Below are 16,501 nucleotides of genomic sequence, written 5' to 3'. Positions count from 1 at the left end.
TAAACTAACATATAGTCATTGCAGGTATTAAAGGTAATAACTGAGGATCTTTCCATTGCTTATCTTGATCAACATACCATTGGTCTATGCAAGGATTGCATGAATGCTGTCAACAGATGGGATGAGATGGAACAGCAGCTCTTGACCATTGCTAGGTCTCTCCGTAATTCTTATAGGTAAAGTTGTTATTTTTTACCACTTTTTTATTTGAAGTAGAAGTAAGGCCATTGTGTTGCTTTCAATATAATTCATGTTAACCTTAGAAGATAGAGTTTCAGTTGCTGTAATATGGATTATTCACTGTAAATGATGATGTGCAAATTTGTAAACAAAGTTTATGACTGAAAGATAATTGTAGATTACTGTTAATGATCCTTATAGGGTGACATTGGTTTGCTGGTTTAGGAAAGCAAATTTGATGAATTGTCTCTCATTCTGCATCATGGTTACCCCTTCTACATTCAGAACAGCTTGATTAATGGACAGCCATCCCCATTAATCTCATCCCTTACCAACAAACAGGGCCCTATGACCATTTGAGAGAACATGTACTTGGTGGCAGCAAAACATTGTTTTTCCATAAAGTGTGATCATAGGGATTCACCCTCTCTAACCATTACAAATCGTAAAGGTCTTGTGGATGCTTGTTCACAGAGACCTAACCATTCAACAACTCCACCTGTATGCATATATGGTGCATAGGTAACTTCTCCACCTGTATATTTACAAATTGGGATATCCTACCATAATTCAAAGGGCAAGTTCTGGTTTAGGGTATGAGAGGAGGGTATATGGTGCTGAATATCTTCAGAGGACATATCATATTCAGTTGCCTTCCAGGTGTGAGAGAAGGAGGTATTACACAGTTTATGTAGATGATGTAACAGCCAAAATTTCTTTGCTTCTTTAACATTTGTATATATTATCCGTGGGGATAAGGGAGAAAAAATACCACATATTCCTTGCATGTTGTAGAAGGTGACTAAAAGGGGTGGAATCAGGGGGCTGGAAATCCAGATTAACAGAGAAGGGGGCCAAGTGAGGATTTTTCCTCTAAGGCTGTCCTCTGTACTTGACACTACCTTGCCAACATGGGAAATGACTAATATGTGCAAAAGAAAAAATAATGAATGGGTAAGTAATGAAAAGGTAAGAGAGATGTGTGGTAATAAAAAGACTGTAGTTGGTAGAGCAGTAGAAGCTGTTTGAAATGGTTTGGACATACGAAGAGAATGAGTGAGGGAAGGTTGACAAAGAGGATTGTATGTGTCAGAAGTGGAGCAAGCAAGGAGAAGCAGGAGACCAAATTGGAGGTGGAAGGATAGAGTGAAAAAAGATTTTGAACAAATGGGACTTGAAAATGCAGGAGGGTGAAAGGCATGCAATGGAATAGAGTGAATTGGAATGATGCGATATAATGAGGTCAACATGCTGTCAGTAGACTGAACCAGGACATGTGTAACGTCTTGGATAAACCGTGGAAAGGTCTGTGGGTCCTAGATGTGGATAGGGAGCTGTGGTTTTGGTGCATTGGATGTGTTAGAAATGAAATTTTTGAAGACAATATGTGGTGTAAGTTGGTTTGATAGAGTAAGTCATGAAAGGGTTAGAGAAATGTGTGGAAATAAAAAGAGTGTGGTTGAGAGTACAGAAGAGGGTGTGTTGAAGAGGTTTGGACATATGGAGAGAATGAGTGAGGAAAGATTGACAAAGAGGATATATGTGTCAGAGGTGAAGGGAACAAGGAGAATGGGAAGACCAAACTGGAGATTGAAGGATGGAGTGAAAGATTGGGGCCTGAACATGCAGGAGGGTGAAAGTCATGCACAGGATAGAGTGAATTGAAATGATGTAGTTTCCAAACCATTTCAGCACACCATCTTCAGCTCTCTCAACCACACTACTCTCTTACCCTTTCATTTCTTACTTGATCATAACCCCCCACATCACGTTTTGTCCTCAAACATTTCATTTCTAGCACATCCACCTTCCCTTGCACAGTCTTATATATAGCCAATGCCTCACATCCATATAATGATGTTGAGGCTACTGTACCTTCACACATACCCATTTTTACCCTGCAAGGTAATGATCTCTCCATACATTTTTCAGTGCTCCCAGAACCTTCGTCCCCTAACCACCCTATGATTCACTTCTGCTTTCATGGTTCCTTTCACTGCCTTGTCCACTCTCGGATATCTAAAACACTTTATTTCTTCCAGTTTTTCTCCATGCAAACTCACAACTTAACTAATTTGTCCCTCGACCATACTAAACCTAATAGTCTTCCTTTTGTTCACATTTACTCTCAACTTCCTCCTTTCATGCACTCTTCCAAACTCAGTCACTATCTTCTTCACTTTATCACTTGAATCTGCTACCAGTGCTGTATCATCAGCATACAATAAGACTCACTTCCCAGACCCTCTAATCTCCTACAGACAGCTCTTGCTCTTTTCTCCAAGACTTGCATTTACTTCCCTGACCAACCCATCCATAAACAAATAAACAACCTTGGTGGCATCACACACCCCTGCCACAGACCACCCTTCACTTGGAACCACTCACTGTCATCTCTTCCTGCTCATACACATGCCTTACTACCTTGATAAAAACTCACTGCTTGTAGCATCTTTCCCCATATATTCATAACACCTACCTCAAGGCATCTCTCATCCCTGTTATATGTTCTCTCCAGATCCATAAGTGCCACATACAAATCCATCTGCTTTTCTAAGTATTTCTCATACATTCTCTAAAGGAAGTGCCTGATCCACACATCCTCTACCACTTCTGATACCACATTGCTCCTACCTAATCTAATGCTCTCTACATGCCTTCGCCCTCTCAGTCACTACCCTCACATACAACTTACCAGGTACACTAAACAAACTTATAACTCTGTAGTTTAAGCACACCTTTATCCCCCTTACCCTTATACAATGGTACTATACATGCATTCTGCCAGTCACTAGGCACCTCACCATGATCCATGATGCATTGAAAATTCTGACTAAACAATTAACAACACACTTACCACCTTTCTTAATAAATTCAGTTGCAATACCATCCACATACAACTTACCAGGTACACTAAACAAACTTATAACTCTGTAGTTTAAGCACACCTTTATCCCCCTTACCCTTATACAATGGTACTATACATGCATTCTGCCAGTCACTAGGCACCTCACCATGATCCATGATGCATTGAAAATTCTGACTAAACAATTAACAACACACTTACCACCTTTCTTAATAAATTCAGTTGCAATACCGTCCACTCCAACTGCTTTGCCACTTCATCTTTTGTAAGGCTTTCACCACCTCTTCTCTTTCCACCAAACCACTATCCATTTCTTTCACTTTGCATGCCTTGCTAACCCAAACACCCTATATCTGCCACCATGACATCAAACACTTTCATCAGTCCATCAAAATACTTACTCCATTTCCTGACTTCATCACTACGTGTTACCTGTTCACTGATGTTCCTATTTGTTCTCTTTTTCACTCATGATTGACCTCCCTCCAACATCATCTTTTCCTCCCAAATATGTCCTGATACTTACTCACCCCAACTCTCATTTGCCCTTTTTCAACCCCTACACCTTCCTCTTGACCTCCTGTTGCTTTCACTTATAAATCTCTCAATCATTTGCATTCCTTCTCTTAAGTACCACCTAAATACCTCCATTTTTATTTTTACTAGCAACTAAGTAGATAGACAGAGAATATTTGGGAAAGATTTTACTTATCTAACCCAGTCTTGTATGTGGTAAGTTGCTTACATGATGAAGTTAGACTGAAAACACAAGACTAGACCAGTCAGCATTTCAAACATTGATATCGTTGGATACATACATTGTGTAGATACAGAGAATATTCCTTTATGTTTTAAGGCTTTAGTTTGATACACTGCAAATCTAAGGTCTATTCATATGTACAGAGTGAAATGCAGAAAAGGTGGAACAAAATATATGCATAACAAGATGTTGGCAGACAGTAAAGAACTACGAGACATTTGCAATGAAAATATGGAGTTTGCTGAGGATGAGGAGGATGAAGAGCATATAGAAAACCATGAATCTGAAAAACTGGATGAAGCTGTAAAGCAAGAAAATATAACAAATTTGACTGACCACTATGAAAAATTCCAGGACTGTGAGGAAAAGGAGTATAGCTGTGACTGTGGAAAGGTTAGTTTTATTTTTATTTTTTGCCATTAACTTGACACCATATTATTGTACTAAGCAAACCACTTTATCATATGATTCCTGTCTCAGTTTTAGTCACCCAAGGGTGTGCTATTATGATGTCTGTTTCTTTCATACTAACTAGACTAAAATTCACGATCTTTTTTTTTCTTTCATACTAACTAGACTAAAATTCACGATCTTTTTTTCTTCTTCCTCATAAGTACAGCCTGTTAGGAATGACATGATTTTCTTTTCCTTAGAAAAAGAAGAAAATACATTATTTCCTCTTTACTTATCCCTTCCTTTGCGTGTTTTCTATTTTGTTTAAGGCTTGACCTCAGTAAGTACTTTTGTCTGTGACTTGAGCTTGCACCATGAGATAGATTATTATCATTATTATTATTATTATCATTATTATCATTATTATTATTATTATTATTATTATTATTATTATTATTATTATTATTATCATTATTATTATTATTATTATTTTTATTTATTTATTTATTTATATATATTTATTTATTTTGCTTTGTCGCTGTCTCCCGCGTTTGCGAGGTAGCGCAAGGAAACAGACGAAAGAAATGGCCCAACCCACCCCTATACACATGTATATACATACACGTCCACACACGCAAATATACATACCTATACATCTCAATGTACACATATATATACACACACAGACACATACATATATACCCATGCACACAATTCACACTGTCTGCCTTTATTATTATCCCTCGAGATGGGGTAGAAAGACTACTACCCTAATATGTCTTGTATGTTGTAAAAGCCAAGCAAGGATTGCTCATTCTCCTCGAAGGCTTATGCTCAGGTTCCTAAATATGTGTGGATGTAACCAGGATGAGAAGAAGAGATACATTTAGTATGTGTGGGGAAAGGAACCTAGATGCTTCAGCTTAGAATGAGACAAAACTCAGGAGGAAGAAAAGGCTAGGAATGTCTGAGGAGTACAGTCTGGGTTTCCAGCAAGGACAAGAGGAGGAGTTATGGAGTTGTGTTAAAGAATCTAAGGTAATGAGCTCCAGACCATTGTGGGTGAAAATGGATTTTTATTATTAGTAGTAGGTTATTATCAGTGTTTAGGTGCCTGGTAGTGAAAGGAGTGAAGAAGAGAGGCAGTGTTTTGGGAGGGCCTTAGTGCATCAGCAGTGTTGATGCAAGGGATTGAAGATGGTGGAAGATTTGAATGCAAGAGTAGATGATGTGGCAATATATGTAATAGTTGGGAGCATGGGGTTTCCATTGTAAATGGAAATGCTGAACAGCTTGTCAGGTTTTGTGCTGAAAAAGGACTTGTGATTGGGTATACATGGTTTGAAAAATAGTGCATGCACATGTTGATGATGGATTTACATAGTGAGTTGGCATTGTTTAATTATATACTGAATGTTAGCATTAGGTAGAGACATTGGGTAGAAATAGTAGATTGGAACACTAGGCAGGAGCATTAGGTAGAGGTGGCCTGTTGGAACACTGTGCTAGAACTACCCGCTGCCAGTGGCCTCTTAAAGGTGAGGTACTAAAGGTTGAGAAGTAGCACTGGAGTCCGTTGGTTATGGAGACTCTATATCTGTGGCCACCCCCTTAAGGGATTTTCAATTGGGAACAGGTATCAGAGATACAGGTAGATAGGTAGCCATGCAAAGGAGATATTCCTGGAAGTAGATGTGCTGAGCAGCTGATGGGATGTGTGAATACTTCATGAAGGGGGCAGATGTTAAAGTTTTTAGTGGTTTTAAGAAAAGAGGAAATGACATGGGTTAAAAGAGGATAGTAAAAGTGAGTGAGCTTGGAAAAGAGGCTTGTGCAGAGATACCAAGAAAGACTGGGTGAGAATTGGCATAAGAACTTGGGGAGTGGGAAAGGAATGGAAAGTATTTAGGGAAGCAGTGCTTGCATATGCAGATGAAGTGTGTGGCATGTTGAAAGTAGGGTGTGGGCATTTGAGGAAGGGTAGTGAGTGGTTGGATAATCAGGTTAAGTTGCTAGTGAGAAAGAAAAAAGAAGTATATGGGTGATACCTTCAGGGAAGGAATGCAAGTGATTCAGGAATGTACATGAGAAAGTAGCCGGAGGTCAAGAGGAAGGGCTGAAAAAGAGGGCAAATGAAAGATGAGTAAGAGAGTATCACCACACTTCATGAAGAACAAGAAAAAGTGTTGGAAGGAGATGAATAGTATGAGAAAAACAAATGAACAAATAGGGGCATCACTGAGGGAAGTAGATGTGGAAGAGGTAACAGGGAAGGAAGAGGTGAAGAGGAGATTGATGAATGTGCTAGATAAAGGGTTGCAGATTTTGGGTGCTTGGATGTAGAAGTATACGGAGCTGGAGAGTCTTTGCTGATGGCTTGGTGAAAAGAGAAGTGGTGAAAGTCTCATGAAAGATATAGCACTATGGAGTGGATGGATTTGCAGTTAAATTTCTCAAGAAAGGGTCAGACATTTTTGTTGGTTGGTTAGTTACAATTTTCATTGTAATTGTGGCTCAAGGTAAGATGCCTGTATAGTGCCGTTATATAAAGGAAGGGGGACAAAAATGAATACTTAAGTAACAAGATATAAGTTTGTTGAGTTTGCATGATACATTATATTGGAGAGTGGTGACAGAGGGTAGTGTCATGCACAGAGCATCAGACTGAGGAGGGACAATGAGACTTTAGGAGTGGTAAAGGATGTATGGACCAGGTGTTTGCTTTGAAGAAATTGTGAAAGGAATACTTAGAGAAAGAGAGGGATTTGTAAGTGACATTTTTGGATCTAGAGAAAGCATACATTAGGTTTGAAAGATGCCTTTTGGGTGTTAGCAGTTTGTAGGCTGCCAGTGACCAGGGAGGTATATTCCCAGTACTACCCATCTGGGTATCGGGAGGGTTAGTGATGGCTGTAATGTGAGCCAACACTTTACCGTTGTCAAGTTGCACTCCCCTGACCCAGATAGCTGTCTTTTTTTTCTGCTTCACCACACATGGACTACTGGTATTCTTTCCATGAACATACAATTTCTTTTTGTCATATCTAACACTTGACAGCATTTACTTCACGCATCTCATTCTTCATAACTAGATTTTCTTAATGAACACTATGTGGTAGCCCTGCCTTTTGGAAAAATGGTAGGAGCAATAGATAGAAGTAATAGGTAGGAATGTTTAGGTTGGAGCTTTAGATAGAAACATTAGGTAAAAGTGGTTGGAAAGAGTATTGGGCAGGAGCATTAGGTGGAAGTAGTCAATAAGAATATTTAGTAGGATCCTTTACAAATGCTGTGTTAGACTTGCCCTTTGCTGGTGGCCTGCTAAGGGTGAAGCACTAGAGGCTACGAAGTGGCACTGGAGTTCACTATTCATTTTGGCAAGGCCACTTGTGATAGCTTAGTCCTGGCAACTCCACTCCAAGGGTGTGTGATGTCACTTTGGTTGTTTAATCTGTTCATCGATGGTGTGGTGATGGAGTTAAATGCAAGTTTCTTACTGGGGGTTGGGGTACCTGGGAGGTGAATCATTTGTTGTTTGTGTGTGACACTAGAAGCTGGTGTTTGAGTTCAGGAGAGTGTGTGAAATGAGAAAGTTGAAGTTAATGATAATTAAAGTAAATTAACTTTTAGCAGGATGAGTGACTTCAGTTTGAGTGTGTATTTAAATAGATAAAGAGGAGTGTGTTATATCGTGAGAGTGGACAAGGCAGCTGATGGAACTATAGAAGTTCAAGTGGATCATGGGGTGGGTGAGTTGGCAAAGATCCTAGAAGCATTGAGGAGTGTGTGGAAAGAGTCCATTGTCAGTGAAGGCAAAGATGAGTATGTTTGACAGAAATAGTTATACATATACATACACAGACTTATGCATATATACACACATATACATTTTCATACTTGTTTGCCTTTATTCATTCCTGGTGCTACCCCATCCCACAAGAAACAGCATCACTACCCCCTGCTTCAGCAAGGCAGTGCCAGGAAAACAGACAAAAATGGCTACATTCACTCACACTCAGTCTCTAGCTGTCGTATGTAAAGCACTGAAACCACAGCTCCCTATTCACGTCCATCCCCACAGACCTTTCCATGGTTTATCCCAGATGCTTCACATACATACAAGTCTTCCCTGGATCTGTAATAGTGTAGCATATCAAGAGGCCACTAACTGTTTTGCTGGAACTAATTGACATTCTACATTCATGCTTACAGACATTAAGAGGACTCGATGTGTTTGTAGAACATCAACTCCGTGAAGGTTGCAAAGTCAAAACCAATGAATATCCTTGCAAGTATTGTGGTTCTGTATTTCCGGAAAAGAAACTTTTGATTGTTCATAAGAAAGCATGTATTGAAGCATCTCTGATCAATGGAGCTCATGAGTGCGACATCTGTGGCAGAAGGTAGGACTGTTCTGTATTACTTTCCACCTAGTTTCTTTTTTATGAACTGAATTGTTTTAGGCTTTCTTTTAAATCTAACATAGAATTAATTTTGAAGATTGTTATCAGTTGATTCGATTATACAATTCCAGGACTCCTTTTTCTGGTACTCCTGCAGCTTAGAAGATAGGCTTCACTTGGGAGCAGGGTAATGGTGGAATTCTATGGGGTGAGAAGTTCCTTGACAAGACTTGACTCCATTTTGTCCATTGACAGTCATGCATCCATACTGAAGGCAGCTCCTCATATGCAGTGTGCGAGTGAAACTTTATCTTCACTGAGACTGTTTCATCATCATTTAATGAGAGGAAGTACAGACTTATTGAGGAGCTCAGTGTTGCTTTTGGCTATAGCGTAGCCTCGAAGCTGCAGGTGCCTCATGAAAGGGGTCTTGAGGTTATATGATATTAAGGAATAATGCTGACTTACTTCCCTTCAAAGGAGTCCCTTTTACCCTTATGGGGCTCAAGCAGAACTCAAAAAGCCACCGATGTCCATCAGGCAGGGCTATAAGTCATAAAGTGAATTAGTGTACTGTGTTTATCTATGTGGGGAAACCATAGGGCAATTGAATAGCAAGTGTTTGGTCTCTTTCTTGTGGCAGTTGCATTGTGGGTATGAAGGGTCTTGGAATATGTTGAAACTGCTTGTAGTGTATAGGCATGGGTCATGTCCATAGAGCAGACATAAAAGTGTGACTCATGTTTGTCTGGAAAATGTGGTTTCTGTTGAGTGTATTTCTGATGGAGTGGAGATTAGACTGAGTTAAAAGGCCAATTGTTAGGTGCTTATTAGGTTATTTTAATGTGTATGTTTTGTCATTGTTATATTTGTTGAGGCTGGGGGAATCTCTGATTAGAGGTTACTGAAGTGTGAAGTAGAGATAAGCTTTTTATTTGTACTTGGGTCTTGGTGGTTAGTTATGGAATACTTTGCCATACAGTTTACATAATTAATAACAAATATGTAATTACATGTAAGAAAGTAAATTCTCGATTAATATGGGTAAAATTGAAAGTTGATGGAGAGAGGTGGGTGATTATTGGTGCATATGCACCTGGGCATGAGAAGAAAGATCATGAGAGGCAAGTGTTTTGGGAGCAGCTAAATGAGTGTGTTAGCGGTTTTGATGCACGAGACCGGGTTATAGTGATGGGTGATTTGAATGCAAAGGTGAGTAATGTGACAGTTGAGGGAATAATTGGTATGCATGGGGTGTTCAGTGTTGTAAATGGAAATGGTGAAGAGCTTGTAGATTTATGTGCTGAAAAAGGACTGATGATTGGGAATACCTGGTTTAAAAAGCGAGATATACATAAGTATACTTATGTAAGTAGGAGAGATGGCCAGAGAGCGTTATTGGATTACGTGTTGATTGACAGGCGTGCGAAAGAGAGACTTTTGGATGTCAATGTGCTGAGAGGTGCAACGGGAGGGATGTCTGATCATTATCTTGTGGAGGCTAAGGTGAAGATTAGTATGGGTTTTCAGAAAAGAAGAGTGAATGTTGGGGTGAAGAAGGTGGTGAGAGTAAGTGAGCTTGGGAAGGAGACCTGTGTGAAGAAGTATCAGGAGAGACTGTGTACAGAATGGAAAAAGGTGAGAACAATGGAAGTAAGGGGAGTGGGGGAGGAATGGGATGTATTTAGGGAATCAGTGATGGATTGCGCAAAAGATGCTTGTGGCATGAGAAGAGTGGGAGGTGGGCTGTTTAGAAAGGGTAGTGAGTGGTGGGATGAAGAAGTAAGAGTATTAGTGAAAGAGAAGAGAGAGGCATTTGGACGATTTTTGCAGGGAAAGAATGCAATTGAGTGGGAGAAGTATAAAAGAAAGAGACAGGAGGTCAAGAGAAAGGTGCAAGAGGTGAAAAAAAGGGCAAATGAGAGTTGGGGTGAGAGACTATCAGTAAATTTTAGGGAGAATAAAAAGATGTTCTGGAAGGAGGTAAATAGGGTGCGTAAGACAAGGGAGCAAATGGGAACTTCAGTGAAGGGCGTAAATGGGGAGGTGATAACAAGTAGTGGTGATGTGAGAAGGAGATGGAATGAGTATTTTGAAGGTTTGTTGAATGTGTCTGATGACAGAGTGGCAGATATAGGGTGTTTGGGTCGAGGTGGTGTGCAAAGTGAGAGGGTTAGGGAAAATGATTTGGTAAACAGAGAAGAGGTAGTAAAAGCTTTGCGGAAGATGAAAGCCGGCAAGGCAGCAGGTTTGGATGGTATTGCAGTGGAATTTATTAAAAAAGGGGGTGACTGTATTGTTGACTGGTTGGTAAGGTTGTTTAATGTATGTATGACTCATGGTGAGGTGCCTGAGGATTGGCGGAATGCGTGCATAGTGCCATTGTACAAAGGCAAAGGGGATAAGAGTGAGTGCTCAAATTACAGAGGTATAAGTTTGTTGAGTATTCCTGGTAAATTATATGGGAGGGTATTGATTGAGAGGGTGAAGGCATGTACAGAGCATCAGATTGGGGAAGAGCAGTGTGGTTTCAGAAGTGGTAGAGGATGTGTGGATCAGGTGTTTGCTTTGAAGAATGTATGTGAGAAATACTTAGAAAAGCAAATGGATTTGTATGTAGCATTTATGGATCTGGAGAAGGCATATGATAGAGTTGATAGAGATGCTCTGTGGAAGGTATTAAGAATATATGGTGTGGGAGGCAAGTTGTTAGAAGCAGTGAAAAGTTTTTATCGAGGATGTAAGGCGTGTGTACGTGTAGGAAGAGAGGAAAGTGATTGGTTCTCAGTGAATGTAGGATTGCGGCAGGGGTGTGTGATGTCTCCATGGTTGTTTAATTTGTTTATGGATGGGGTTGTTAGGGAGGTAAATGCAAGAGTCCTGGAAAGAGGGGCAAGTATGAAGTCTGTTGGGGATGAGAGAGCTTGGGAAGTGAGTCAGTTGTTGTTCGCTGATGATACAGCGCTGGTGGCTGATTCATGTGAGAAACTGCAGAAGCTGGTGACTGAGTTTGGTAAAGTGTGTGGAAGAAGAAAGTTAAGAGTAAATGTGAATAAGAGCAAGGTTATTAGGTACAGTAGGGTTGAGGGTCAAGTCAATTGGGAGGTGAGTTTGAATGGAGAAAAACTGGAGGAAGTGAAGTGTTTTAGATATCTGGGAGTGGATCTGTCAGCGGATGGAACCATGGAAGCGGAAGTGGATCATAGGGTGGGGGAGGGAGCGAAAATTTTGGGAGCCTTGAAAAATGTGTGGAAGTCGAGAACATTATCCCGGAAAGCAAAAATGGGTATGTTTGAAGGAATAGTAGTTCCAACAATGTTGTATGGTTGCGAGGCGTGGGCTATGGATAGAGTTGTGCGCAGGAGGATGGATGTGCTGGAAATGAGATGTTTGAGGACAATGTGTGGTGTGAGGTGGTTTGATCGAGTAAGTAACGTAAGGGTAAGAGAGATGTGTGGAAATAAAAAGAGCGTGGTTGAGAGAGCAGAAGAGGGTGTTTTGAAATGGTTTGGGCACATGGAGAGAATGAGTGAGGAAAGATTGACCAAGAGGATATATATGTCGGAGGTGAAGGGAACGAGGAGAAGAGGGAGACCAAATTGGAGGTGGAAAGATGGAGTGAAAAGGATTTTGTGTGATCGGGGCCTGAACATGCAGGAGGGTGAAAGGAGGGCAAGGAATAGAGTGAATTGGAGCGATGTGGTATACAGGGGTTGACGTGCTGTCAGTGGATTGAATCAGGGCATGTGGAGCGTCCGGGGTGGGCCGTGGAGGGCTGTGTGGGTATGTATATTTGCGTGTGTGGACGTGTGTATGTACATGTGTATGGGGGGGGTTGGGCCATTTCTTTCGTCTGTTTCCTTGCGCTACCTCGCAAACGCGGGAGACAGCGACAAAGTATAAAAAAAAAAAAAAAAAAAATATGATTTTTATTATAGATATTCCAAGACCCCATTTTATGGAACTCCTCCAACTTTAAGGCTGTGATGCAAATTAGTTGAAACATTAAGCAGGAGCCTCTGCTAACAATGTGCTGGAGTTGACCTCTGTTAATGGCCTGTTAAGGATGAGACACTAAAGGCAAAGAAGCAGCACTAGTTATGGTGACTGTTGCAGTGGCCACCCCTTTGAGGGAGTTCTGGTTAGGAACAGGCATCAGAGATATAGGCAGAAAGATAGCGATGAATCAGAAGCAGGGAAAAAATGGTCTCCTTTGGAGTGAGAAGTTCCTTGATGAGATCACTCCCTTCCATCAACAGATGATACATCCTTGCTGAAGGTGACTTTTTACTTGCAGTGTAACTACAAGCAAGCTGAGTCAATAACACCTCCAAAATCCTCGAACTTGACAGTGAAGTTCTGTATTCAGCTGTCTTAATCTCATCTTCCATGGCCTTCCCTTACCTCTTGTACACCACAGTATAACAGGTCTCTCATATGCAGATGACCTCACAATTACATCACAACACTCTGACCCATGAATCAGAACTGTTGAACAGTATATCACACAATAAGATCATTTTCTTGCCCAAAACAGAATGTCTGCATTACCACAGAAATCCAGCATCAACCTTTTAACCGATGAAATCTACAAATTCATCCTACACTTTCCTGTCTCCCTAAATGATAAACCATTCCACTTAGCAAGACTCCAACCATATTGGCATCCCATAAAACACAAAACTAAGCCTCACCTGCTTGGATATCCACCCTGTCAAAAGTATGTATAACAAAGATGCAAACTACAAAAAACAGAAGAGTTAGAACAATCATCAGCTGCCTAGTAACCCCAAACGTTCACCACTTGCAAAACAAGACAAAAATCCTTCCAATACAATCCCATCTCAGTATGCTTGGCCAACCTTTCTTTTCAGCACCACTAGACCCTTTGTTTGCAAACCACTCCATAACTAACCATCATACCCCAAGTAGAAATAAAGAAAAGGAAGCAACCTCACTTTCCCCACAATTCATTTTCACAATTCCCTCCTCCTCTTCCCAAATAATATGGCAATACATTTACGCACCAAATGGCCTGACAAGCACTAACCATCTGTTCTTCCATCCTAGTCTGAAACACTGCCCCACCAGACATACACTCAACTGAAACTGTGCTTTGCAGACACACAAATTACTCTTTCTTTTCTGCATTCTGGACTCCACCCTTCCTGCCAACATTACTAACACTGTTTCAGTATGTCAAAACCAGTTACACCCCAGATTCAACTCCCCTTCGGAAGACACCAAACACTTACTCATCAGTTGCCCTTATTCACTGCACAGAGACATACTCATAACTTCATTAAACTTCATGACTTGCAATCCCTCCTAGAGGATGTAGCCAACCTCTTAAGTATCGTGGGAGCTCCATAAATGGGGCTCCTAGGGTAGAAAGTTAAGTAAGTTTTCACCTATTACTATCATACTTTACATGGGATTGGAAACAAGGTAGAAATTTTTATATGATAATAATTAAAGCTGGGATTTGTTAAGATATTTAGATTTATGTATTGGAAAAAGAAATCTCCACTGGTAAAAAAGCTATTTTTTTTTTTAGCTTGATATCAGTTGTCCTTGGCATAGTAGCTATCCAAAATCTGGAAAATTCCAAAATCTAGCAAATGCTTAACTCCAAGGTTGCTGGATTAGAAAAGTGAGATTGTAATGAAAAAATTCTACCCAGCATAAGTCATTTATAGGCCGTGCTTTACAATGTGGCTTGCCACCAAACATTTGAATGGAAGAGAATTCTGAAGTTAGAAATCATTTGGACTTGTGTAGTTTTGTTACTTATTTATTGTGTGTACAGTTTTCAATAAAAAGATTTTACTTATTTTCAGATTTTTGGTACGTGGTCGAGTTGAGACACACAAAAGGAATGTTCATAGCATTGGGACAGCTGATCAGCAACTGTGTAGTTATTGTGGCCGAACATTTGGTTCAAGTTATAACATGAAGAATCATCTTGCTAGAGAGCATGGCATTGGCCAGATTGAAGTGGTATAATGTTCTTCTTTTATATTCTGATGATGATCTGAGATAGATGCAATGCATGTCTGTTCATTGTTATAGGTGTCAGCCCCTATTTACAGTAGAATCGCACTGTTTTGCAGTTCAGGAGCAAGGTCATTGCATTAATATGAATTTTGGAAAAATTGACTTACGATGTCCCCTGCAACCAGCTACTGCAGATATTTAGAAATCACTGTTATCATGTTCTTTCCGTATTAGTTACTGGCCCAGGCTTTTTTCCAACTCACATTCTGTTGTGTTTCTGAGTTTTGTCCACTCTTACTATATAAAACTTGGTGCATTTAAGAGTTTCAGTTTTGTCAAGATGAGGACATTTATTAGAGGCTGTGAATCTCACCTACATATATAATGTATTTGCTTATGGATGGGGGGTTAGAGAGGTAAATGCAAGAGTTTTGGAGAGAGTATGCAATCTGTTGGGGATGAGGGGGCCTGGGAAGTGAGTCAGTTGTTGTTCACCGATTATACAGCTCTGGTGCCTGATTCAAGTGAGAAACTGCAGAAATTGATGACTGAGTTTGGAAAAGTGTGTGAAATGAGAAAGTTGAGAGTAAATGTGAATAAGAGCAAGGTTATTAGGTTCAGTAGGGTCGAGGGACAAGTTAATTGTGATATAAGTTTGAATTGAGAAAAATTGGAGGAAGTAAAGTGTTTTAGATATCTGGGAGTGGATTTAGCCGTGGATGGAACCATGGAAATGGAAGTGAGTCACAGGGTGGGGGAGGGGGCAAAGGTTCTGGGAGTGATGAAGAATATGTGGAAGGAGAGGATGTTATCTTGGAGAGCAAAAATGGGTATGTTTGACAGAATGTATAAATAGATAAATAAGATTGAGTGCAGAATGGAAAAAGGTGAGAGCAAATGACGTAAGGGGAGTGGAGAAGGAATGGGATGTATTTAGGGAAGCATTGATGGCTTGCGCAAAAGATGCTTGTGGCATGAGAAAGGTGGGGGGTGGGCAGATTAGAAAGGGTAGTGAGTGGTGGGATGAAGAAGTAAGATTGTTAGTGGAAGAGAAGAGAGAGGTATTTGGACGATTTTTGCAGGGAAGTAGTGTGAATAACCGGGAGATGTATAAAAGAAAGAGGCAGGAGGTCAAGAGAAAGGTGCAAGAGGTGAAAAGGAGGGCAAATGAGAGTTGAGAAGAGAGAATATCATTAAATTTTAGGGAGAATAAAAAAATTTCTCCCCTATTCCCAGGGATAGGGGAGAAAGAATACTTCCCGCGCATTCCTCACGTGTCATAAAAGGCGACTAAAGGGGACGGGAGCGGTGGGCTGGAAACCCTCCCCTCCTTGTATTTTAACTTTCTAAAAGGGGAAACAGAAGAAGGAGTCACGCAGGGAGTGCTAATCCTCCTCGAAGGCTCAGATTGGGGTGTCTAAATGTGTGTGGATGTAACCAAGATGAGAAAAAAGGAGAGATAGGTAGTATGTTTGAGGAAAGGAACCTGGATGTTTTGGCTCTGAGTGAAACGAAGCTCAAGGGTAAAGGGGAAGAGTGGTTTGGGAATGTCTTGGGAGTAAAGTCAGGGGTTAGTGAGAAGACAAGAGCAAGGGAAGGAGTAGCACTACTCCTGAAACAGGAGTGGTGGCAATATGTGATAAAGTGTAAGAAAGTAATCTCTAGATTGATATGGGTAAAACTGAAAGTGGATGGAGAGAGATGGGTGATAATTGGTGCATATGCACCTGGGCATGAGAAGAAAGATCATGAGAGGCAAGTGTTTTGGGAGCAACTGAGTGAGTGTGTTAGTAGTTTTGATGCACAAGACCAGGTTATAGTGATGGGTGATTTGAATGCAAAGGTGAGTAATGTGGCAGTTGAGGGAATAATTGGTGTACATGGGGTGTTCAGTGTTGTAAA

General features: G+C 40.5%; 1 protein-coding gene across 9 annotated transcripts in view; it reads left to right on the top strand.

Moving 5' to 3' along the window:
• LOC139751571 (uncharacterized) overlaps positions 1-16,501 on the top strand; it is a 51,401-nt gene that overhangs the window by 13,718 nt on the left and 21,182 nt on the right. For all 9 annotated transcript variants that reach the window (XM_071667152.1, XM_071667153.1, XM_071667145.1 and 6 more), the window contains 3 exons: positions 25-176; positions 3,950-4,199; positions 8,412-8,602. In XM_071667152.1, coding sequence (XP_071523253.1) covers positions 25-176; positions 3,950-4,199; positions 8,412-8,602 — 593 coding nt within the window. The remainder of the gene's footprint in view (positions 1-24; positions 177-3,949; positions 4,200-8,411; positions 8,603-16,501) is intronic.

The sequence above is a fragment of the Panulirus ornatus genome, chromosome 11 (genome assembly GCF_036320965.1).
Source record: "Panulirus ornatus isolate Po-2019 chromosome 11, ASM3632096v1, whole genome shotgun sequence".
Taxonomy (NCBI): Eukaryota; Metazoa; Arthropoda; class Malacostraca; order Decapoda; family Palinuridae; genus Panulirus; species Panulirus ornatus.
This window is presented reverse-complemented; position numbering and strand designations above follow the sequence as displayed.